Source organism: Mus pahari, chromosome 11, assembly GCF_900095145.1.
Source record: "Mus pahari chromosome 11, PAHARI_EIJ_v1.1, whole genome shotgun sequence".
NCBI lineage: Eukaryota > Metazoa > Chordata > Mammalia > Rodentia > Muridae > Mus > Mus pahari.
Window position 1 is genome coordinate 59,274,174 of NC_034600.1, and position 25,852 is coordinate 59,300,025.

At 45.8% G+C, this 25,852-nt stretch overlaps 2 protein-coding genes across 4 annotated transcripts in view; one reads left to right on the plus strand and one right to left on the minus strand.

Annotated features, from left to right (window-relative positions):
* Positions 1–3,678, minus strand: part of C11H5orf22 (chromosome 11 C5orf22 homolog) — a 17,560-nt gene extending 13,882 nt beyond the window's left edge. The window contains exons 1-3 of the mRNA XM_021208665.2: positions 3,471–3,678; positions 2,518–2,663; positions 351–500 (exon numbers count right to left, since the gene is read on the minus strand). Coding sequence (XP_021064324.1) covers positions 351–500; positions 2,518–2,663; positions 3,471–3,551 — 377 coding nt within the window. The 5' untranslated portion in view covers positions 3,552–3,678. The remainder of the gene's footprint in view (positions 1–350; positions 501–2,517; positions 2,664–3,470) is intronic.
* A 150-nt stretch (positions 3,679–3,828) lies between these two features.
* Drosha (drosha ribonuclease III) overlaps positions 3,829–25,852 on the plus strand; it is a 102,426-nt gene continuing 80,402 nt past the window's right edge. The window contains exons 1-9 of one of the 3 annotated variants that reach the window (XM_021208257.1): positions 3,829–3,955; positions 5,105–5,216; positions 6,250–6,315; positions 9,206–10,039; positions 12,616–12,708; positions 17,380–17,490; positions 17,709–17,940; positions 20,957–21,098; positions 23,188–23,342. In XM_021208257.1, coding sequence (XP_021063916.1) covers positions 6,299–6,315; positions 9,206–10,039; positions 12,616–12,708; positions 17,380–17,490; positions 17,709–17,940; positions 20,957–21,098; positions 23,188–23,342 — 1,584 coding nt within the window. In that variant the 5' untranslated portion in view covers positions 3,829–3,955; positions 5,105–5,216; positions 6,250–6,298. The remainder of the gene's footprint in view (positions 3,956–5,104; positions 5,217–6,249; positions 6,316–9,205; positions 10,040–12,615; positions 12,709–17,379; positions 17,491–17,708; positions 17,941–20,956; positions 21,099–23,187; positions 23,343–25,852) is intronic. The other 2 variants (XM_021208256.1, XM_029543950.1) reach the window with 2 other exon arrangements.

Consider the following 25,852-nt stretch of genomic DNA (forward strand, 5'->3'; position numbering starts at 1 on the left):
AGTACTACACAGCTATGGTTATATAGTAAGTACTACACAGCTATGGTTATATAGTACTACATAGCACCATTGGTTATATTGCTACTACAAAGGCTAGATGGAGTTAGCCAGCAATGGAATCCAAATTCCAGGGAATGTTATTTAAAACAAAGCCAAACAATTTAACTAGTAACTGATACAACATGAAGGATATAAAGAGAATTAAAACTCTATTTTGATGATTCAAGAACTATTTTTGGAGGGGCTCCTGGGGCTTACCATGACTCTGTAGTAGGAAGTTACTACAGGAATCCAAAGTATAATGAAAAGAATTCAAATCCTCCCATACTCATTGAAAATGAGGAAATTACCTGATGGTAGTGGTAGAAATGTCTTTGCCTACTAAGAAGTGGTGTTTGCCCTCTCTGATTTGCTGGGCCCATGTGGGATGAAGCCAGATTACTTGAGAAAAATGGCCAGCGTAAACGGCAGGCATAATCCAATTTTCGATACTCAGTTCTCTGGAAGAAAACAGAAACATTAAAATATCAATGAGCGATTTTCCCCAAACATTTTAAGACAGTAAGTTTTAAGAGTATGGTCCCTTGGGAGGTTCCTAAGACTACTAGGTTAAAGCTACTTCCATGGAAATACTATTTTCTGTTTGCTGAATGAACATTTGTACTGACTGCACACAAACTTTGTGGTGGGTCGGTATCCTAAGAGCCAGGCCACACAAGGTCTTTTAGTAGTTGCTACAAGTTTTGTAACGAGCAATCACCCTTGTCCAAAGGTAGTTTTACTGAAAAATGTTCTCGCTTTTGTTCATTCTTGCTCCTAACTAGACATTTTAAAATATTCTGTGAAGCAAAAAGAGGACCACACCAAAACTGTTATAGATAGACTTCAAAACTGTGAAGTACAACAGCTGCTTCAAGGGAAAGCCCTGGCCCCTCCGAAATTAGTTCTTGAATCATCAAAAACAGAGTTGTGAAATGAGTACAATTTTTTCTTTGAAAGACCAATTAACTGTGGTTATTTAGACAGCGATGAATTGTTGGATTCTGTGTCCCAGTTAAGCTTTTAGAAGCTTGTGGAGTTTTGGTAGAGTTCAAAGAATAGTTACCGTATGTATCTGAGTTAGTATTGAAAATACTACCTTGTTTTCTAATCACTTTTGTAAGAGCATGAATTTTCATCATAACTTTTTCATTCAAAATGACATATAACAGTGGACTGAATGAAACAGATGGAAAGTCCAGGTGCCATTTACAAGGGCAAAAATTAAAGAAATCTTTAAAAATTTAAGTAATGCTACACAACAGCTTTATAAATGTACTTTTTTAAAGTAAGAAAACTTGTTATGTAGACATAATAATTTAATATTTTACAATGAATATTTATAAATTTCATTTTTAATTTTAAGTAAACATATACAACATAACTCATTATTTCCAAGGATTGATTTTTGAGAGTATAAAAGAATGCAGACACTTGGGCATGGTGGCATGTGCATACAGTCCCAGCACTGGGAGGAGGAGCAGGAGTTCAAGGTTGGCCTTGGCTATATAACAAGTTGATCCCCAGCGACTGGAGCGGGTGGTGGGGTGGGGGTGGGACTGTAGCCTGACAGTGGAATCTGTTCCCCAACAGGGTAGCCTTGTCTGGCATCAGTGGGAGAGCGTCTTAGTCAAGGTTTGTATTCCTGCACAAAATATCATGGCCAAAAAAACAAGTTGGAGAGAAAAGGATTTATTCACCTTACACTTCCACATTGCTCTTCATCACCAAAGGAAGTCAGGACTGGAACTCAAGCAGGTCAGGAGCAGGAGGCAGAGGCCATGGATGGATGCTACTTACTGGCTTGTTTCCCCTGGCTTGCTCAGTCTGCTCTCTTATAGAACCCAGGACTACCGGCCCAGGGATGGCACCACCCACAATGGGCCCTCCCACCCTTGATCACTAATTGAGAAAATGCCTTGCAGCTGGATCTCATGGAGGCGTTTCCTCACCTGAGACTCCTTTCTCTGTGATAACTCCAGCTTGTGTCAAGTTGATACACAAAACCAGCCTGTATACTAAGATATTAGTTATCAAGGGTAGGAATGTGGGGGGAGGGGGTTGAAAAAGAATGGACCCAAAAACCGACAAGAGGCCTAGGGAGTAGCCTCTATTAATCCAATCAAGATAATCCTCCACAGGCAAGCCCTGTAACCCACTTCTCAGATAATTCTAGATTCTGCCAAGCATCTTGACAACGCTTAACCATAAAGAGGCTTCAATGTAACCCTGGCTCTCCTCAAACTGTAATTCTCCTGCCTCAGCATTCCAAAGGTTGGGATCACAGGTTATCAGCCATTGCACCTGATCCCTATTTGGCTGTTTTAGTGGGTTAAAAAAAATGTTCTAAATAAAAATTTAAGAGGCAAGCAAACAAACAAAAAATACAAATATGAGTGTAGCAAAATCTATTGTTTATCATCTGCTATATGTTGTATTTCAAATACATAAAATATGATTAAAAAAAAATCACATTACCCAAAGAGTGCTTCTTTATCAAACACAGTGTCTGCTGGCATATTCACAGGAATAAGAAGGTCTGGGTGGGAGTCCAAATGTAAAAAACTTATATTACGGTCAGGAAGGTGCTTTGAACCTATGGCCCGGTATATGAAAGGCAGAACCTGTAATGGAGACACACATTGAGAACTGCACACTGTCAAGTGCAGACAAAACAACAACAAAACAAGAAACTGTACCAGCTTGAAGTGCATCAAGTTGTCAAACATTAAAAAAAAACAAAAAACTTTACCATAGATGGTTTCTGTTGATAATCTCCAACCACTCACTCTAGCATTAAACTGTGTTCCAGGTACTCTTTAAGTTTTAGGGCATTTTCTGTCCCTTTAGCTGGACTAGATGACTTTTTCCTCCTACGTGCTATACATCCAAGTTTACCAACAAATTTAAAAGCACAGAGTAAGCCAAAGCTGGGTTTGTCTCAGAGCTCTACTTTCTTCCCTCCTTTAACTTTCTCCATCAGTAAATAACCTTCTCCCACTTTTTCCAGGGGAAAGAGGTTGAACCCAAGGTCTGCGGTAAGCTCTGTACCGCTGAGCTTCACCCTTGATCCCTTTTGTTTTACATCCAGAGAACCCTCTGTGTGTGTGTGGGGGTGTCCTATAAACAAATCTAGACTTGCTAGGTCGTCTTCCAGAAGTCTCCTTAAGCCACCCACTTTATTACTGCACTACCATGTAGTACGTTAATAAACGCTGAAGGCTTCCGTCTTCAGCAACAGCCCTATAACACGAGCTACGATTATGGTCTCTCAAGTCCTGGCTAGCCCTCTCGTTAAACCGTAGGATGATGACGTCGGTGGTGGTGGGGGGACAGGCTGCAGCCAGCGTTAGGTGCTGGTCAAGCCTCTGCAGGCTGCCAAGGTTCGAATCCCTCCTGCCAGGGCTCCGTGGCTGGTGTCGCCCGCTCACCTCCTGGTGATCCTCCACCACCCACACCGGGAGCTTGGGGTAGCGCCTGAGGCGCGCGCGGTCACCTCCGGTGTCACTCATGTCTCCGCGCGACTCGGGCAGGCCGCGGTGACTCCGAGACACACGCGGGAGAGGACCCGGCAGCCCGAAGCCGCGCGCCCCTAAGGCTAGATCGAGGCGGAAACGCGCGCTCACCCGGTTGCGCTTCCGGATTGGAGGACGACACGGTGGAAGGGCGAGTGTGGACCTGTAGACAATGTCGATTGGTCTAGACGTCCGTCACTCTCTCGGATCCGCCAATCACGGTGCAAAAGGTGCTGCGACGCGCTCCGGAGAGTTTTCCCTCCCCGGGCCCAGCTTTCTCCGGTTTGCCTTTTAATTCCCGGGGCTTCCTGTTCCGGAGGCGCGGGTGGCTCCTCTGCCGTGGAGGCTGTTATAGTAACCAGGCTCGGCTTTGATGGCGGCGACCCCGGGACTCTCTGTAGGTAAACGGGGGGCGCCTGATGGGTTTTCGGAGATTGAGCTAAACGATACTGGGAGTTGGGTCTGGGTGGCTTCGGGGCAGCTCTGCGGCCAGGGCGAAAGAGCGATCCGGTACAGATCCCGTAGATGGGAAGCCTTTCATCTATTTGCCGTGGTCCAGGCGCGGGGTCGCCCGGGCTGCTGGGGGAGGCGAGTCCCGGAGTCCAGCACTTACCTCGCAGCTTGGCGGGAGATGCAAACCAGCCAACGTGCAATTGCTCTTCATCCAGCAGGAGGCCGGGCTGCAGGTTCAACCTGGGCAAAGTGCGGGGTTTTCAGCGACTTCTAGGCACGCCTTGCGTGTGTCGTCGGTCCTGGACAAGGAAACTGTTCAGAAACGCTCCCTCGGTTTCCCTGCTTTCAAAGGGCATTTCAAAATAGGCATTTCCCACTTGCATTACATTCATTGACTTGAATTAAACTTCGTATCCACAGAACAGTGGTACAGTATTGTCTAGCTTTTCTTTCTTATTTTTTTTGGGGGGTGGGGTGGGGTGGGGCCGGAGTTGTTGAGACAGGGTTTCTCTGTGTAGCCCTGGCTGTCCTGGAACTCACTTTGTAGACCAGGCTGGCCTCAAACTCACAAATCCGCCTGCCTCTGCCTCCCAAGTGCTGGGATTAAAGGCATGCGCCACCACTGCCTGGCCTTGTCTAGCTTCTCTAAGGGAGCGTGCCATTTTCACACTGGAGAGGTGTTAATTCCCCTGACTGTTGTCTACCTCTAGCTTCAGTAGAGTCCTCTTTGTTCTCCTGCACTCTCTACGTCCTTACTTTCTTGTATTAATCACATCGCGTTTTTCTTTTTATAGTATTCGGGACATCGTATTACTGTTATTATTATTATTATTATATAAACATTTATATATGGGTTTTGCGATCCTTGAACTCTGCAGGCTTGTGTGCCTTATTCATCTTTGAGCCTACAGAGCTTGGGACAGTGTCTCACATGTGACGGCTCAGTAAGTGACGGAATCAGTGAATCTGTCTACCCCCCAGGTGGTTTTGAAAAATGCGTATTTGTGGGGAGAAATGGAAGGGAAGTGTAAACGTAGTGATTTAGAGACATGCACAATGAGGGAGAGTCACACTTGCCTGCCGTTTACTGTGTGCAGACGCTGTGAAAACTGCAGGGATGACTCAATGAACCCTTGATTCCTCGGATCTAGTAACGTGCCGGAGGAGTTCAACATGGGCACACACGGCTGTCACAGACGGCAGATTCTGGTAAGTTCTGTAAAAGAAGTGAGTCTACGCTAAGCAGTAGCAATCTAGAAGGAGTGAGCTTGCGTTCTCAAAGGAAGTCAGGAGTTCTTCACAAGAGGTTGGTGGATGGGTAGGAATTCACTGGACAAGTAAGGGAGTGTGGAAGCCAAGGCAGTTCCTGTTAGTGCTTGCTGTGTTAATTGACCTGGAAAGTATGGGCTAAGAGGGGCTTTGTGGAGAAAGAAATCAGGTGGGTAAGCCTGGGAGAGGTTGGGTTCAGGTTCTGTAGGGCCTCCAGTGCCAAGCGTGGTGTTTGTACTCGATTCTGTTGGCTGTGGGTAGCCTGTGGTACCAGTAGTAGCTCTTTGAGTCCCAAGTTTAATCCTGAGCGTATTGGATTGAGGCGCAACCGTTCATCTTATTATTTGGTAGCTGTTGTTTATTGGGCCTTGGCTGCCCTGGAATTTTAGTTCTGTAGACCTGGCTAGCTGCCTGTTTCTGCCTCTCCAGTGTTGGGATAGCCCAATGTGTGTGTGTGTGTGTGTGTGTGTGTGTGTGTGAGAAAGCACTTTGTGGACGTTCATTTGTGTTCACAATGTTCTGAGGGGAGAACTAAGAACAAAGTAAAGAATGGTGGCTGTTTTGTTAGTCAGGTGGTGGCTGTATTTGAATTTGAGTTCAGGTTTCACTGGGATTTTTTTTGTGTTGGTTTGATGCCAGCTCTACAGTGAAAGGAAATTTGTCTGTGGAGGATGAAGTCTTTCCTTCAATCTTTTACTAAACCAGAGACGGGAGGTAGCTGTGCTTTTGGTCAGTTTAGCGATGGATAGTTTTAGGCTAGCACAACTGCCCAACTAATAAGGACAGCAGGCAGTTTGCTTGGAAAAGGGACATTAGCTCAGTATGTTCCTGATTTTGTGAATAGGCTAAACACATTAGAGGATTTAAAATTACTGATAAGGTAATTGTGAACAAACCCTTACCCCCACTTTTTTTTTTTTTTTTTTAGCACTGGCAGTTTTAGAAATGTGTTTAAACCTTTTCTGTCTTGTAGAACTTACATTGTGAGCAGAAGATGTAGCCTTTCTACAGGACGCATCGAGATGCAAGGCAATACGTGGTAAGTGGTGTGCTGGGAATGGCAGTTTAGAGAGCCTAGCAGAGAGGGGAGGTAGTGGGCCAGAGAGGATGGGCAAGGTTCAGATACAGGGGAAGGGCAGGGACTGAGTTCATTCTGTTATCTGTGGTCATAACTTGTTGAGAGATTTGTGAATACATCTAGGAACCAGACCAGAAGATTCAAAGAAACAAAGAGCCCCCCCCCCCCAAACGAGCTTGCAGTTCTTGATGGCAGGTCGGTGTTGAAGGTGGACTTCCATGATGATTGTTGTTGATGGTGATGCTTGCAGGACCTGCTGAGAAGCCTCGGAGATTATTGGGAGAGCAGGAAACCTAAGGAAGGCGTATTAGCGTTCTCTAGAGTTAGAGAATCTCTTTCATTTCAGAAGGAGACTCTGTTAGAATAGCTTACAGACTTCTTTTCTAGCTAACTGTGAGGGTTTGTATATGCTTGGCCCAGGGAGTGGCACTATTTGGAGGTGTGGCCTTGTTGGAGTAGGTGTGTCACTGTAGGTGTGGGCTTTAATACCCTCATGGTATTAAGGAAGTCGGTATTCTGCTAGCAGCCTTCAGATGAAGATGAAGAACTCTCAGCTCCTCCTGTAGCATGCCTGCTTGGGTTAGGCTGTTGTAGCTTCCCCTTGACTTTAATCACAGGACATGGTAGTACTGAGAGATGCCCTAAGGGATCTCCTGCATTCATAAGGGCACTAATGTCATCATTAGATTGTTAGAAGTATGGTCATGGCAGGACGCATGGTGGCAGGCAGGCAGGCATAGGGCTCAGAGCTTACATCCTGAACCACATGCAGGCAGACAAGAAAGGAGGGAAAGAGATGAGACAGAAAGAGAGAGAGACAGACAGACAGACAGAGGGCCTGGGCCTGGTGTGGGCTTTTGAAACCTCAAAGCTTACCCACAGTGACACAGCTCCTCCAACATCGTAATTCTTAATAAATTCTGCTCGCTGGGGACCAGGCATTCAAATACAGGAACGTATGGGGCCTTTTTTCATTCTAACCAGCACGGTCATGACTCACATTAATAACACCCATGACTTACTTTAACCCTACTTACTTCCTCAAGCTCCATCCTCCACGTATCACGGGCATGTAAGGATTTTGAGGAAACATTTAGTCCGTCCCATCATCTTCAGGGAGTTTGAGTGTGAAAAAGATCAGGCAGTGTGAAGTTGAGGGAGAAGTGGAGACCAAGGCAAGCATTGAATGGACTGACTGGGCATCTAAACGCTGATGTGAAGGGTCAGGTAGCAGGGAAAGACGGAGAGTGGTCCCCTAGTCCCATATCCGTATTTGAAGATGGAGCCGTAGGTGCTTCTAGCAAGATAAGCTTTGCTAGCAGGAAGCTGGGGATGGGGTTGGATGCCGACAAGTTGGGTGCGTTGATACAGCACCTGCTTTGATGGGATTGGTGTTTGTTGGTGATAGAAGAGAGGTATTGTAAGCAGTGAGGAGACATTGAGATGTGGGGAAGGATGCCCAGAGGTGGCACCCAGCATCCGTGGTGGCCCGGAAAGTATAAACTGGCTGCGGGAAGGTGCTGGGGATGTGTTGGCAGAAACTGATTGAAGTATTACTGTGGGTACCAGCCTGCCCATTTACGTGGTGTTCAGCAGTCCTGTTTTCTACCTGGCCTTCAGGGAATGAAATGTTGGTCCCTCCTAAGTCTGAGGCGTTGCCTGGTGCCCACTAAAGCAGAGTGGGTCAGAGCTGTTTTAACAAATGAGCTGTTAAGACGCTGGGCAGGATTAGAGGGACATGTGGGCAAGGGTAGGAAATGGAGAGGAGGAGGAGGGACAGCTGCCGGGTCCAGGGATTGGCTGTAGTGGTGGGCTGTATGGAAGAGACGGGAAACAGCTGGCTATAAAGGTTTTAGGAAAAAAAAGCCTTTTATATGGGTTGAATATTTTGGTGCTACTGTTGAAGTGTGTAGGGGCTCATTGGGGTAGTTAGGTATTTAGGAAACCTGTTCGCATAGTGTGTACATAGTGACGTGTGTGTGCACATGCGCAGATACCTGTGTGTCATTTTCTCCTCAGGCTCTACCCACTTTATTTTTGAGACAGGATCTCTCACTATATGACTGGAGTGAGCGTCGGGAATCCTCCTGTCTCTGCCCTCCCAGCTCTGGGAGTGCAAGCACACCCACCATTTTGGCTTTTTGATATGTGTTGTGTTCTGGGGCTTGAACTTGGGGTCTCATGAGGTTTTTAAAAATTTACTTTAAAATTTACGTTTATAGTCTGTGAGCGTATCCATGCGCCTGTGCGTGTGCGTGCGTGTGTGTGTGTGTGTGTGTGTGTGTGTGAGAGAGAGAGAGGGACTGAGAAAGAGTGTGTGCATGCGTGTGTGTGCGCGCACGCGCGTGCGAGCATGTGCGTGTATGTGCACGTACATAGAGAGTGAGCATGTGCGCGTATGTGTGTGCACACGTGCGAAAGAGCAATCGTGAGCGTGTGTGTGTCCATGTGCGAGAGAAAGAGAGCGAGAGAGAGCGCGCAAGAGAGCACTAGAGTGCGAGAATGAGAGCATGTGCGCATATGTGCACACACATGAGAGAACATGTGCGCGTATGTGTGTGCGCACGCATGCGAAAGGGAGCGATCGTGAGCGTGTGTGTGTGTGTGTGTGTGTGTGTGTGTCTGTGTGTCTCTTTGCGCGCGCTCGCGCGCGCGCGCGCGCGCGCGCGAGAGAGAGAGAGAGAGAGAGAGAGAGAGAGAGAGAGCGCGCGCGCAAGCGTGTGCGCGTATGTTTGTGTGTGTGTATGTGCACGCATGTAAGGACAGACAGCTTATAGGAATCACTTCCCTCCACACTGTGGGTCTTGGTGAGGCCCGTGTTTTGATTTCTCCTTTTCTCTTCTCTAAAAAGTCATAGAATGTCGTACCACCCAGGACGAGGGTGTCCCCGGGGCCGAGGAGGACACGGAGCCAGACCCTCAGCACCAGCATTCAGGCCCCAAAACCTGCGACTTCTTCATCCCCAGCAGCCGCCTGCGCAGTATCAATATGAGCCTCCGAGCGCCCCGTCTTCCTCATACTCGAACTCTCAGGCCCCCAGCTTTATGCCCCCACGGCCAGACTTTGTCCCTTATCCTCCCCCAGCGGCGCCGTCGGCCCAAGGGCCTCTCCCACCCTGCCCAGTGAGGCCGCCTTACCCCAACCACCAGATGAGACACCCTTTCCCGGTGCCTCCCTGTTTTCCACCCATGCCCCCTCCAATGCCTTGTCCCAATAATCCGCCTGCCTCTGGAGCGCCTCCGGGACAAGGCACTTTCCCCTTCATGGTTCCCCCTCCTTCCATGCCCCACCCTCCACCCCCACCCGTCATGCCGCAGCAGGTTAATTACCAGTACCCCCCTGGGTACTCGCACAGCTTCCCACCTCCCGGTTTCAACAGTTACCAGAACACCTCCAGCTCTTTCCCACCCAGTGCTAACAGCAGCAGCACTCCCCATTTTCGACACCTCCCTCCATACTCGCTCCCAAAGGCTCCGAGTGAGAGGCGGTCCCCAGAAAGGCTCAAGCACTACGATGACCACAGGCACCGTGATCATAGTCACGGGCGGGGTGAGAGGCATCGGTCCCTGGAGCGCAGGGAGCGAGGCCGCAGCCCTGAAAGGAGAAGACCCGAGAGCCGCTACCGCTCAGAGTATGATCGGGGCAGGACGCCGCCACCTCGTCACCGCAGCTACGAAAGGAGCAGGTGAGCCCGCAGGCCAAGTTCCTTAATAAAGCTGTCTGCAGAGCAACAAAAACTTGTACACCTCCCACCCCCCGATTTTCTTTGAGGTAGGGTTTCTCTGTGTAGCCCATGTTGTCCTGGAACTCTGTACCTTTCTTCTACCTCTGCCTCCCTACAGCTGGGACTGAAGGCGGGCATGCTACACCACTGCCTGGCATGCATTTTGACTTTTAATTAAAAAAATAAAGCACAGTTTAGGCTTTTTATAAGGAAGACTGACAAGTAAGTTGTTTGTAAAGAAAACAGGATGGTTTAGGGAAGCATTCCAGAATGACCCGTGTGGACCAGTGCAGCCTTTTCCTCTCCATGACACGGTTGTATTTTATTGATGATCCCATGGTATGAAAGCTTTCATAATTTTTCAAATCACTGGGGCTTTAATTTTGCTCGTCGTGGTCACCATCAGGTTCGACACTGTTCTTTACAGACTGGTGGTGTGCATACACCACTGCCGACCCAGACACTGAGCTGCTTGCTCAGGGCAGGCGCTTTAACTCTGTCGCCTTTAGAGAGAAGCAAGACTACTTATTCAGGTTACAGTTCCCGGATAGCTTTAGCCCATTTTCTTGTGCTAAAATGTTCTCATGGAGGAAAGATGTATTTGGAAAATACTCTTTAGTTGTATTCATGCTTTCTTTTTTTTTCCAGTACCAAATTTTTCTAAATTAAAAAAAAAAGAAAATCTTTAAAGGAAGCAGCCTTTTTCAGTTTCACATCTGCTGTGATAAAAAATGCTTACAGAAACAGTTTAGGGGAGAAGGGTTTATTTCAGCCTCCAGTCCCAGGTTATAGTCCATCACTGGGAATGCAACAGCTGTCATAATACATCCGTAGTCAGAGCAGAGACAACGGGACACTCACATGCTTGCTTGCTTGTGCCTCAAATAGAGTTAAAGAACAACTGCAAGATTGTCCCAAGGCAAACTTTCCGGAAAGAGTAATATGTACTTGTTACCATGAAGGATGCAGATTGTTCTAAAGAGTGGGGACAGGAACTTAGTATCGGGTGCTAGCATGCAATTCTGCAGGGCGGCAGAGCATCACACTGTTGGCTTTGCCTAGCTAAGCAGTGCTACCACGCACAGTCGCTCCCAGGCTACTCGGCTCACGCCAAAGGTGTACCTGTCACAGCTGTACAGCATAGACGCCTAAGGAATAGCTTAGCGTTTGTAAGAAAGGAGGATCGTAGGGAATCTTGCATACAAATAACACACATGCGCGAGCGCGTGCGCAGGCACACACACACTTGCTTAGTTTAAGTAGATTTATCCATTTATATTCAGTAAATGTGATTTATATCCAGATTGGTCTTTTGAATCCCTGCCCACTCAGAGGGAGCAATTGAATGACAGATTATTCCTAGATGTAAATTTGTTGGCAGATGTTAAAGATACCCAGAATGCCCTCTGGTTCGGTCCCTAACTTTGGAGGTGGAAGCAGCTGCCCTTTCCTGGCTTTGATCTGTAGCACCTGTCCCTACTTGATAGTCGCGGCTACTCTCAGTGTAAATTATGGTTTTAGAAGTGTTTCAGATGGAGAATGCGTTCCCACTGCTGGGTGTGTTACTTTGCTGGTATTCACCTGAGGGTTGTATATTCCAGAATCATATTATTTGAAGTGATCATCCTTGAGAATTGGGTAATCGTTAAGTGAAAAATGTTTTGTGTCTGAGTTGCTAAGTAGCTGCTGAATTGGACTGACTTGATTTTACTGTTTGGCCATTTCTTGGATATGAGTGGGGGGTGGGTAGGTGCTATTTTTGAGTTCAGATATTTTAGGTTTATTCTTCTTGTTGACCCCTAGTTTGAAAAATCAAGATGTTACATCTTGCTCAGAAAGTTTTGGAATTTGAAATATTTAAGGTTTTCAAATTAGGGATATCCAGGTTTGTAAGGTTGATAAATATTCTAAACTTGAAAACTGCAAGTAATGGCCGGTCAGCTATCTTCTTCAGTTCGGTGGTGACTTCTTTCCTCAGTTTGGTGACTCCGATGCAGACACATGGGACGGTGATTTTTAGGTCTTTACTGCATCTGTCAGATAGACTCAAGCTGTTACTATCTTATAGGTATATACTGAAAGCTCTCTTGTCTCTCATCTCACTTGAGGTAAATCTGTCTATTTGGGGTGCTATTCTAGAGGAAAATAGCACCCGCATGCTGAAGTCCCAGTCTGGCAGGTCACTGAGCGCTCGCAGCTGCAGCTAAGGCCCCTCTCCTATCAGACTGCTTGCTCTAATCTTTGCTATAAAACCTTTAGACCTCATTTGTTAAGTAGACAGTTTTCTAGTATGGGAGCTCTCTTGCTGTAGGGTTAGCTGATTCGAGGTTCTTGAGAAGATTATGAGAGACTTGAGCACTGGGGATTCCATCCAAAACCGCCGATGGAGAGACCGTGCCTGTCCGTCAGTAAACTGAGGAACAATAAGCAGGTGTAGTCCCTAAGTTTTTTTTAGATGTGGCCATTTCTTCAGAGGAAGGTTCAGTGAAGACATGGTGATTTTTGAGCTGAAACAGCTGTGTGTTATTTCTTCTCAGAGAGCGGGAACGAGAGAGACACAGGCACCGGGAGGCCCGCAGATCACCGTCTCTGGAAAGGCCCTACAAGAAAGAGTATAAGAGATCTGGAAGGTAAGCGATTGTAGCATTACCTTTTAGAATGTGAGTTTCTGGGCTTGTCCAGCTCTGTCAAGTCCTCGTGACAGCTCTGGCCAGGGTGGCCTGGGAGGCGCGGATGGCATTGGAGGACAATCTGGATAAGTGTCGTCTAGGCAGAAAGTGTGTCTGTCTGTCTGGAAGTATGTCTCTGTGGGTGTATGTACCCACAGTGCTATAAAATTATGAACTTTCAAATCTAGATTAAAGCATAGAAGTCTAGATAAAGCTTGACATTCATTCATAATTCTGCTCTCAAGTTTGCTTGTTTGAGGGAAAAGAGGCAAGTGTTCAGTTAGACCCTTTCAGACACCACGGTTGTCACTGCTGCATTTAAAGCGTCATTTCTGTGGCCTTAGATCATGGTGCTTAGGGGTCGTCCTAGGGTCTGACACAGCGCAGGCTGATAATTGCCTCTCTCTACTAGCTAACGTTACCCAGCCTCTAAGCTGGAGTTCTTGTTGTGTAAAATGAGAGTAGCCGTGCTTTCCTTCTGTCTGTCGTAGGTCGCTGAGATAATGCACATTAAACACTTAAAGCCGGTCCTAAAACAACTACCAAGTGAATGGTAACTAAATAGAAGGACGTGAGCACTTGACTTTCAAGCTAGGAAGTAACGAAGAAGCAGGGGAGCTGAATTAGGAAGCTGAGTGGGGACTCACACCTGGAGTCCCAGCATTTGGGAGGCTGACACAAGAGGAGTGAGTTTGAGTCAAGCCTGGGCTATAATGCTGAGTTTCAGACTAGCCTGAGCTGCAGGGTGGGTAAGACTCTGACTCAATATTTTTTAAAAAAAAAAATGGCAATTGAAATATAAACTAAGTTAAGGACATTGAACCCACTATGGCTGTATAACCAACTAAATTTGTAAATAAGCACAAAGCTTGGTTCTTTGAAAGAGCCAGTACCTAACAGTGGCAAATGGCAAGTGTGATGTAGATTACTGTAGGGATGCAGGAGAAGTAAACTATGAGGTGAGGGCTGGAGAGATGGCTTAGTGGTTAGGCCTCTGGCTGCTCTTCCAGCGGGCCTGGGTTCTATTCCTGGTGCCTGCAAGGCTGCTAACTACCATCTGTGATTCCAATTGCGGGGCAACTAATACAGCCTTCTGGCCTCTATGGCATTGGCAACATCTGGTGTATAGACATACATGCAGGCAAAGCACACATACACATAAAAAGAAATAAATTTCCAAAAAAATTACAAAATGAAGTGAGGACAAATTTTATTTTAAACTTAAATACTTGAGTGCAATGGGCTGAGTTTTAGAAAAACAAATTTATAAATTTCACACAAGGAACAGAAAACTACTAAGGCAAAAATCATGGAAAAAGCTGTTTTTTTTTTTGTTTGTTTTGTTTTTTTTTTGTACAAAAAAGCCTTTAAAGTGTTCTGGAACACTTGAGGAAGGGAAGCTGAGCTGGTGACTCTGCAGAGACGATCCAGACGGCAAAACCCAACCAAGGAAATGAAAGCTCAGGCTTGGGAATAAAAATACCAGTTAGAGCGAATACTAGCAAGTTTTCGGTAAATAGAATTTTTTTTTCCAAGAATACACGCATAGATAGGTTAGTATTATGAATTTTTGTGTTAAAAATCTGTTTGTCTATATTGTCAGTATTTTCCTGTTAAATGTTTAAAGTAAACCCAGCATTTACTTATGAGTAAAACCATTGTGAAAGAATGGTCACTTGTGAAAGAGTAGCATCTCTCGGATGGACACAATTTATACTGTCTCGAGAGAGCCATGCTTAGTGTTGAAACCCAGAGGTTTTCCCATAGAAATAAGAACAAAGAGAAGGAGTGCTGGGTGCTTATGACTGTTTCCTGCCAGCAAATTACAAACAGCATCACTGTGTCCCCTCGGCATTGTGCTGTCCTGAGTGTGATACTCACTTCTTTATCGGGGGAGTCCAGGGCTTTTGATTGGACCATCCCATGATCTTCCGGGAACCCAGCGGTGAAAGGTGGTGTGGGGCAGACTTAGGGAAGTCGTGCTGAGGCCTGAAGGAGAGGGGTAGGGAAGGAGGACCGCAGGGGAAGCGGGAAGCGGGAAGCGCCCAGGACTAAGTCCACCCTCGAGGCTGGGAAGCCCGTTGTGAAGGCTTCTGTGCTGGTCTGCGGTGGAAGTGATCCCATGGCCTAGATCACGGCAGCCATGGCGGCGGCGGCGGCGGCGGCAGTGGTGATGAGGGTAGATGAGTAAGATACCACGTCTTCTAGGACTCGAGAGCTGTTGGAGCAGGGAAGAGATAGCAGTTGCAGCCCTGAGCTCTGGTGTCCCTTACTGTGAGTAGGGGGACATGAAGCAAGAGGTTAGAAGGTTTAGCTCTATTGGGGCTGTGACATGGTGACCAGTGTTCACCAAGGAAGACACACACTGTAGGCATGTTATCATCGGCGTAGCACTTGTGTGCTCGCTAGAGGACTCAGAGGGATACAGAAATGATGGCCTGTGGGCAAGAATGACGTGTAAATTCACGGAGCACTCCGCCGTTTAAGAAGAGAGGGGTGGGTAGGATAGTCAGAATGCATTATATGTATGAATGCAACCATCAGATAAAGTTTAATAAAAAATTCTGACTCATGGCAAAGATTTTTAAAACACTATTTTGATGCTATGTGTGGAAATGGGAACTTGCGTGCGTTTTTGAGGGTAGTTTAAACTGTACTAGGTGTATGGAGAGGGAATGCACGCACACTTTGGTATGTATTCACAGCAGGGGAAGTGTTAACTAACCCACCATTAGATCTGCTACGTTCTGGGGTGCACATGTAACACATGTAAGAGGAGAGCACACGCCAGTGGTTGCTTATCTTCTAGTCCTCGCACTTATGAGGTGGAAGCAGGAGGAGGATCAGGAGTTCAAGCTTTCCTCGAATCTAGGCTACAATTAATTAATAATTAATGTTAAAAAGGTTAAAAATAAACTTGATTAAGAATATTAAAAATACTCAGAATGGAAGGAACTGTTACGAGTAAGTGGTATTTTTAGATAACATTTGTTAATATGTTTATGCTTTCTTTGTTTTTTCTTTTTTGCTATTGAGCTGGGGGTCTCTCTGTGTAGCTCTGTCTGGCCCAAGCTTGCTATGTAGATAGCTTGCAGCAGTCTCCCGCTTTGCTCCCTCAGCTGGGATTAGAGGCTGCACCAGTGCACCCACACTGTGCTTCCTTTCTCTGTTCTGTCTTTTTTTCCCGTGACAGGGTTTCTCTGTGTAGCCCTGTCTGGCTTTGAACTCAGAGATCTGCCTGCCTATGTTTTGTTTTTCTACAGAGAATACACTTGTGTGTGTGCGTGTGTGTGTGCGCGCGCGCTCGTGTGTGCATGTGTGTGCGTGCGTGTGTGTGTGCATACATGAGCGTGCATGTGTGTGTGTGTACGTGCGCATGTGTGTGTGTGTATGTGTATGGCTGGGAGGGCGTGCTTACACACGTCTGTGAGTATACCACGGTGTATATGTAGGATTGAGAAGGCAGTTCTCTCCTTTGTCCACGTAGGATCTGGGGATCACACCTGTCGACCTTGGCAGGAAGCACTGTCACTTGAGGAGCCATCTAACTGGCTGCACACATTTCCTTTTGAGTAGAGCTTTTTGATTTGTGGTAACAAAGCTAATGCATGTTGTAATCCTCGTGTCTAGAATTTATAGAAGTTTATGAGGCAGGGTCTCAGATTTGTTCCCGGGCTGACATGGAGTTCTAGAAACAATTTTCCTACTTTGGCCTCCAAGTACTGACATTGCAGGCAGGAACCATATCTTAGTTAGGGTTTCCTTGCTGTGAAGAGACTATGACCGTGGAAACTCTTATAAAGGAAAGCATTTAACTGGAGCTGGCCTACAGTTCAGAGGTTTAGTCCATTGTTAGTTAGGCTGGTAGGAAGCACAGCTGGTAGGAAGCACAGCAGCACACAGGCAGCAGGAAGAGAGGGTGAGCCATCAGGCCTGGCTTGCCCTTCTGAAACATCAAAGTCTACCCTGCCACCCAAGGGACACGCTTCCTCCAACAAGGCCATATCTCCAGTAATACCACTCCATATGATTCAATGGGGCAATTTTTATTTAGACCACAGGTCACCATGTCTGCCTCAAAATAATTTTTCACTTAAATCTAGAGGCAAACTTTATTGGGTAGTAGTAATTTTATCAGTGGACAATGGGGTGAACACTGATTTAATAATGTGGAGATGATTCTCACTAGCCGTCATTTTGAAGGACTGTAGGTTCTATCTAAATTTAATAGGCTTAAGTTAGAAACTACCCTATAGATTTTTTTCCCTCCAAGTCTGTTCACAGGATTAATCTTTATGTATTTTAAGCCCTAGGAATTCAAGAATAAGATTTCTTATCCTCTTTATTAGTTGACGTTAGTATTTTGAGGGCCGCAGTTAGCCCCAGTTTGGATTGACTCAGTGTAATACTTAAGTATGTTCCAGCGTGAGGTTGGGAGTGTTATTGCTGCTTCCCTCGGATTAGCTGTCAGCCTGTCAGCTAAAGCCAGAACCAAGTGCAGGCCAGGCTTTGGGAAGCTTGAAAACATTTAGGCAAAGCAGTGTGTGAAAGATTCAAAACTATGGTTCTCATGGATGAAATTGTCCGTAAGTAGAGATGTCCAGATAGTTTCTGAGTGTCTTTTTCTTCTAGGAGTTATGGTTTACCAGTTGCTCCTGAACCTGCTGTGTGCACACCAGAATTACCTGGGGAGATCATTAAAACTACAGATTCTTGGGCCCCGCCCCCGGAGAATGTGAATCAGTAAGTAAATCTGGGGTAGGGCCTGGGAGTTTGTGTTTTTGTACAAATAAGCCAGGTGACCCTGATGCTAGCAGATTGGCGTTTGGGAATCCCTGGTTTGGTGAAACGTGGCATGGCACATGGGTGTGGTATATTGGCAGGCAGGTGGAAAACGCACCAGGTAACTTAGACCACGAGCGTTGTTTTCAATAACTAACTTTCCCTCCGTCCTTTTGAAGTCGTTCTCCAAGCAGGGAGAAGAAGAGAGCTCGTTGGGAGGAGGAAAAAGACAGATGGAGCGACAGCCAGGGCTCTGGCAAAGAGAAGAACTATACGTCCATCAAAGGAAAAGAGGCAGAGGAGACGCCTCCGGAGAAAGCGGAGGAGGAGGATGAAGAGCTCCTTAAGCCCGTGTGGATTCGCTGTACACATTCGGAAAGCTATTACTCCAGTGACCCCATGGATCAGGTGGTAGGTCTCAAGCAGAGGCCGTGTGGACCGGGCTTCCTCCACCGCAGCAGCATCTGTAGGCCCTATGCATCTGATGCTAATAGCACCCTTCCCCAGTGGTGGGAACCAAAACTCTCCAGACTCAGCCTGAGTCTGTTTCCTACTTTTCTGTTGCTGTGATAAAATACCACGACCAGAAACAACGTAAGGGGGAAGTTATTTTGGCTTGTGGTTAGAGTCCACAGTGGCAGGGGCGGGCATGGCAGGAGCTGGCGGGAGCAAGCAGCTGAGGACGACATCAGAGTCCTGAGCAGGCCACTACCTGCTTGTTTTCTGAGACCAGACAAGGTGGGGAAAGAGATCACATCACAGTGGCATGTAGGAAACCCGAAGACAAAGAACTGGAGGCAGGGTGAGGCTCTAAACGCTCAGACCCTGTCCTTCAGAGGGAGTCTTCCTGTAGCTAGTCTGTAACCGCACCAAGCAGTGCCACCGCGTGGGGACCAAGTGTTTCTACATGAGCCTCTGGGGGGCAGGTCTCATCCAAATTGCAACATTCCCTCAGGGAAATCAACCCAAGTTGAGAGGTGTTTTAAAAACACCAAGGTCAAGAGTATATAGTCACTTAAAGGAGTATTCTGCATTCTTTGATGCTAATGGTCTTAATACTAGTAGTTTCGTGACCTTTAACCTACATCTATGGTGGCATGCATGTGTGGGTTTCTGTGTTTCCCCAAATGGGAGGTAAAGATTTGGGTTTCATTTCTTGTTTAATAAAGTATATCATATCATTCTCCTTCCTGTAAAAATCATGCTAACCCAATTAATTATAAATTAGGCTCATATTTTCAAACTTGATACAAGGAAGATACAGAATAAGGGTCATTAATTGAATGAATGAGTGGAACAGTGGCCCCACAGGTTTAGGGCTCAGGAAGTCGGCCATGTGACATTTAGTGTGACATTAGGTTAGGTAAGATGGGGTTTTGCTCTTTGAGATTTTGTAACTATAAAGACGCTCCTTGCCTTAGCGCAGGGCTGCATTTAGCAGCCCTTGTAAGTTGAAGATGTCTTTAGTCCAAGTTATACTTAATATGCCCAGCAAGATGTCAGTTAGCCCTGCTCTGCATCCAGCCTGCTCAGGGCACTCGGGCTCTACTCTGTCGCTGGATGAAAATTGTCTTATGTATAGTTCGTCTTACAAGTACTGAGTAGCTCTGGTAAAGTCTCTGAAAGGTGCGTCCAAGAAATCCTGGCGGTGTAGTATGAGACAGTGTAGACTGTGTCTCTTCATAATGGCATAGACACCTGAGAGCAGCCTCTCAGGAGACAGTCACACAGCATCTGGTAATTTGGGAAAAGATTAAAACCCTAAATTTGAAATACATATTTTCTTTTGTAAACATTTATTTATATTGTGTATGTGTGTGGTCCTGTGTGTGATCACGGGACAGCCTTGGGAGCTGGCTTTCTCCTCCCACCAAGAAGGTTATGGGGACTGGACTCAGGTTGTCAGGCTCAGCAGCAATTTACCTGCTAAGCCATCTTGCTGCCTCTGAAATACAGCTTCTACTGAGTTATGTATTGCTCTTGGATTGTTAGTTGCTTCTGTTGTGACTCTTACCTGTGTGGAACTTGAAAGGTTTCCTTGTCTTTGGGGAAAAAAAAGGCTTGAGGAATCCATGATAGTGGTATGACACTTGATAAAGCATAACTAGAGGTTATACTTCTATGCTGCTTGAACACCTTGGGCTTAGTTTTCTTACAAGGGGTATAGAGGGGGCCATGGCCAGTATTTGGTGAGTGGCTCGGGGACAGCATCCAATGTTGTCTTGAGACTCCGCCACAGTTCCCGAAGGCACTGTGCAGGCATTGTATTCTTACCTCTGTCTGCATACAGGACACAGAGCACATGGACCGTTTCCAAGGTCCGCTTCCGTCTCTGCCAGAGCTGTGCCACTCATGCTCAGGGAGTTTGTTTTCCTCTGCGGCCATGACAAAGCTTTATAAGCTGTGTGGCTTGAAAAACAAGTGTTTATCATTTCACAGCTCCAAGGGTCAGAAGTTCAGCTTGGATTGGATTGCCTAAATCAAGGTGTCAGAAGGGGCAATACATTCCTTTCTGGCGCTCTAGAGAAAATCTTTTCTCATTACGTTGTCGCAGTTTTGTCTTTTGTAGCTATTGAGCAGAGGTTCTTGTTTGATTGCCCAATGTCTCCTGTGGGTTCCTCACTATCGGTAGCCATTTGTAGTTTTCCTCATTCCTGAAACTCTTCTGTGACAGCCCTGACATTCTTATGGCCTTCTCTGCCAGAGACAAGAAGATTCTAAGCCAAGTGCTAGACTGCCGGTGTCCTATCACCTTTCCTTCTAATGATGCACTTACTGCAAGAGAAGCAGGCTGGAGAGATGGCTTAGATGGCAGGTCACAACCGTCTGTGAGTCTGACATTTCTCCTGGCCTCCAAGGCACCAGGCACACAAGATGCACAGAGGAGGTGGGAAGGATGTCGGGGCTGTCAAGGGGATGGGGAGGGATGGATGGACAGCAGGCCCTTCCTTGTCAGGGTGACAGGTGAATCACAGTTTGCCTTAGTTTTATTTTTAAGTATGAGAGGTCTGCTTTTTGCATTTTGCGGTCATTAGGTCAAACGGTCTGGCCATTCAAAGTGATTTCCATTGTGGAAGCAGAGTGGGCAGCGGCAGAGGGCTCCTCTAAGACCATGGTGTAGAAGCCCCGTGCTTCTTGGGTGTGCTTGTTGGGGAGAGAGGAAGGGAGGAGATTTTCTTTTTGCTCCAAGGGTCACGGTATTTTTTAATGTCACATGTCATGGGCATCTATCTGCAAACAGTTCCCACGCTGCTTAGTGTGAGCCAGGCATACAGTGTGTGCTTGCTTCCGAAGCTTGCTGCCCGTGTGTGGTGTTTCCCTTTTCAAACACTGACTGCACTGGAGACTTAAAAATGGCATCTTGTAGTTAATTAAGGGTTTTTGATCGTGAATATGGCTTCTCACCCTGATCCTTTACTTTGCAAAGGGAGACTCTACTGTCGTAGGGACAAGCAGGCTCCGTGATTTGTATGACAAATTTGAGGAAGAATTGGGGAACAGGCAGGAGAAGGCCAAAGCTGCCCGGCCTCCGTGGGAGCCTCCGAAGACAAAGCTGGATGAAGACTTAGGTGAGTGGGGGAGCTCAAGGCTGCTGTGTTAGCTCCGCTTAATCCCAGCCATCGGGGATGGAGCCTGTAGACTCCCAACAGTGGTCTTCCTTACTCAGTTACGTTCCCGAATGCGTAAGATCTTATTTTATAGGGCAGGCTAACCTGTCTGTCTCTTGCAGAGTTGTCTAGCCTCAGAATCAGAAAGCATCCCTCTAAAAGCAGGGGCTTGTGCCTTAAGTTCTTGAAAATGGGCGGTGACACTTCCCTGGCCCCCTCCAGATTTTCTTCCCCTCAGAGTCTATGTTTTAAGTGTCAGTTCTGGTGTTTGAAGTAGACAGTGAGAGTCTCCCCCTGACCCACTCGGGTTTTTTTTGAGACAGGCTTTCATTCTGCAGTTAGCCTGAGAGCTAACTTCTCACCCAGGCCAGACTTGAACTCATGGCTGACCTCTTGCTCCGTCCTTCAGAGGGTTGCGGTTACAAGGCGCTGATGGTGTCTGTGAGGATAGGAATGCTTTTGCCACTTGTCCCTAGCACAGTGCCATGCTGCGATGTTACTACACTTGATCTTGGCCAAAAGTAGGTGGTCACAGTGAGACTTTCTGCATGCCACCACGCCTTCTGTCTAGCTCTCCCTTGCTCAGATTCATTTTGTCCCATGCTGTACAGTAATGGTTAAAGACTCCAAAGCCAAATAGCCTGGCTTGGAATCCTTGTTCTCCTTACCTGTTACGTGACTGTCCCTGTCTCCGGTTTCCCATTGTAAAATGTGACTGACAGTATTGTCTATCTGAGATAAACTTCATGGTGCTGGGTTTTGTTATTATGCTGCTACTTTCTGGTTGTTGGTTTTTTTTGTTTGTTTGTTTGTTTTTTTCTTTTCAAGTTGTAATAAAACACAACACAAAGTATGCCATTGTAACCTTTGGAAACATCTAGTTTGTTAGTAAGTACCTATGTATTGCTAGCAACAAGTTTGCAGAACTCTTCACCCTGTAAAACTGAAATGTTTCCATTAAGCAAAAATGCAGAAAGTCTCCCACTCCCAACCTTCATTACTCTCTCTCTGCATCTGATGACTTCATGTCCTTCACCTAAGTGGAGTCATGTAGTGTTTGTCTCTTGTCACTTATTTCACGCATCGTGATCGTCTGTCTTCATGCAGTTGCTTTCAGGAACTCTGTCTTTTTCTGGTTTTGTTGTTTTTTGTTTTATTTTGTTTTTTGTTTGTATTTGTTTTTTGAGATGGAGTCTCATTTAATTTAACCTGGCTTCAAATTCATTATGTAGTTGAGGATGGCCTTGAACTCTTTATTTTGTTTTGTTTTGTTTTTTTTCGAGACAGTGTTTCTCTGTGTAACCCTGGCTGTCCTGGAACTCACTCTGTAGACCAGGCTGGCCTCGAACTCAGAAATACGCCTGCCTCTGCCTCCCAAGTGCTGGGATTAAAGGCGTGCTTCATCACGCCCAGCTGGCCTTGAATAATTGAGCCCCCTGTATATCCTTGAGTACTGGGGTTACAATTATGAGGAAAGGGTTATATTCAGAAAGGACTAACCCCTTTTATTGCTGTTATCAAGAAAAAAAAGGATAAGATCTTCATTTGGAGTGTTTCTACCTTCATTCTCCTCCAGGGTTGCCCTCTTGTGCTGAGTCTGTCCCAGGCCTATGTCCAGGCCTGGACTGCATGGCCCCTCCCCATTCTCTCCCGGCCTTCCATCAGCCTCCTCTTCTATCCAGTGGCTCAGTCACAAGTGTCTGTTCTGTGAAACTGCCACTCTCCTTTCTGGCTCATAGAGGACCAGCTCTTTATTGAGTCAATTCCATTTTTACAGTGTGAAATCACTATTACTGTGTTATTTTTGATACTTGTCATATTAGTTCTGATTTTCTCTATAAAATCTATATATTTTTCCTGTTTCCCAGCTACGTTATGACTTAGCACTCTGAGATGTATGTTTTTCATGGCATTGCTTAGCAGTGTTTGGTGTTCAGTATTACTGGAGGAGTGACAGTGACCCCAGCTGAGGTTTAGGGCATTTGAAAGTCTCTGCAGAACAGTTTTGTTACATCCATGAACTTCTGTGTTCCCTCCCACTGTCCATCAGAGAGTTCCAGTGAGTCTGAATGTGAGACCGACGAGGACAGCACCTGTTCAAGCAGCTCGGACTCGGAGGTCTTCGATGTCATTGCAGAGATTAAACGCAAAAAGGCTCATCCTGACCGACTTCATGATGAACTTTGGTACAACGACCCGGGCCAGGTGCGGGAGTTTTTATGCTTTTGCTATGAGAGTTGCAAGCCCACACATCACAATTACGACGCAGGGCTGCGAAGGTGCATGCTGGCTGACATTGAAATGGAACCTTAACCTCCAGGGCCGTGAGTCATTTTTCAGAGCCGTTTCCCTTCTGCTTTAGAGTTCAGCTGCAGAGTGTGAGCCCAGAGCAGCTGTTCCTGAGTCACACTGACAGCGCCTGTGACCTTGTTGCCTGTGACCTTGTTCAGAGCAGCAAAGCCACGCTGTTCAGACTCAGAGAAGGAGGAAGCAGAAGGGCAGGAGGAGGAAAAGCCGAGGGCCATTTAAAAGCAGCTCACCTGGGTGGGGTCTTGCTGCTAAGTAGTGAACAATACAGTATCAGTTGTTTTAGTTGGTAACAGTTGTGAGTTTTTGTGCTTTCTCTTCTTGGTTCAGCGTGTAAACTAATGAATGACATAGCAGCTGGAACATTTAAAATTTTCTGATTATTTTGTTTTTTTTGAAGTAACATCCGATAAAAACAATGTAAATAGGTATTCTATGTTGTTGTGACAGAATCTCACTATATAATTTTGGCTGGCCTCTTGAGTGCTAGGTGTTATATATAGGCTTGAGTCACAGGGGGTCGTTCTAAAAAAAATAACAGTATCTTTATAACACATTTGTATCTTACAAATACACAGTCCATAGGAAAATGTGTCTTTTATGCATGTGATTTGTTACACGTAGTAAGACATGTCCCGACTTGCTCTGTACAGTAATTTACCAGTTATAGTTTGTGAATAAGTTCATACCATTCAGAATTAATTGGAATTTTTTCTCATTCTTATTAGATAATAGCCATTTTAAAAGCTTTTTACACTTATTATTATTATTATTATTATTTTATTATTTTGTTGTAAGTGTATGGGTCTCTCTGTGTACCACGTGCGTACCTTGTGCTCATGGTGGCCAGAAAAGGGCATTGGATCCTCTGCTACTGGAGTGACATACAGATGTGAGCCACACTGTGTGCTCTGGGAATTGGACCCGGGTTCTGTGGGAGAGGAGCCAGGGTCCTTAACCACGCACGGAGCCATCTTTTCTCTCCAGCCCCAGTTGTTTTTGGTTTTTGGTTATTTTGTTTGTTTGTTTGTTTTGAAAAGACTGAGAAAAATATATGTTGTGATGCCTTGGAATTAAGTTTTCAGTGTATTTTAAACCATGGGGTTTTTTGTTTGTTTGTTTGTTTCATTTTTTTAAAGATTTATTTATTTATTTTCTATGAATACACTGTAGTTGTCTGAAGACACACCAGAAGAGGGCATCAGATCCCATTACAGATGGTTGTAAGCCACCATATGGTTGCTGGGAATTGAACTCAGGACCTCCAGAAGAGTGATCATGGCTCTTAACCGCTGAGCCATCTCTCCAGCCCCTTAAACTATGGTTTTATAGCTACTCCAGATTGACCTTGTACCTGTGACCCAGCTTCTTGGGTGCTGGGGGATTCTAACCGGGTGCCACCACACTTAGCACTTTCCTTTCCATTCAGATGAAGGAGTCACATGGGTGTGATAGGATTTACACAGGAATTTATAATCCGTGGCTGTTTTCCGTATAGTTTTCAGAACTGTACACCAGCACTACTAGTTTTAGAACATTTTTGTCTGCCTGAAAAGAACCCTTCCTCCATACCCGGTCCCTTTCACTGGTGGTTGTTGTCAGTCGGGAAGCCCAGCCTTGCTCGGCCTATGTTGTTTTCACGCCTTTCTGTGTGTTGTGCTTGGTTTCCTGTCCTCAGTAGACGTGAACCTTGTGAAGGGGACCATGTGGGAGCACGGAAGCTGGTGGGGGCAAGAATGTGGCCATTTGTTTGCCTGCTCCCCTGGAAGCTGTGACTAGCACTAGGAGTATGTTAGGATTTTTGATGAAAAGTTATTAAGCCTCTTATTTGCCAGCTGTTACTTCAGATAATACCCTAACACTATTTTTTAGGTAATAATGTTATTTTCCTGCTATACCTCCTGGAGCTGTAGATTTCCCAAAAGACTAAAAATAATTTAAGTTTTTCACTGTACTGTTTCTTGCCAAAGTCTTATTGAGATATTTTCATTTATATTTTAATTGAACACAATGAATTACAAATTCCTAGTACTTAAAAAAATGTATCAATATATTGTTATTCCTTGGTGTCTAAGGAGATTGCTTCTAGGATCTGCATAGATACCAAAATCCACGGGTGTAGAGTCTTACGAATAAATCGTAGTGTAAGTGACATACATCTCTTTTATGCTTTAAATCTCTAGATTATATATAATACCTAATACAATCTAACACCATGCCAGTAGCTGATACACCGTATTGTTTATAGAATGAAAAAACAAATGTTCATCTCTAATACATTTATACATGATGAACTCCTAGAACTGGTATACCTGCATGTAAGCAGAGAGTCCTGCGGAGAGGTGGGAGACAGTGGGACAGACAGTGTGCTGACTGACCTTGGTGTTTCCTGCGTGGCTGTACACATG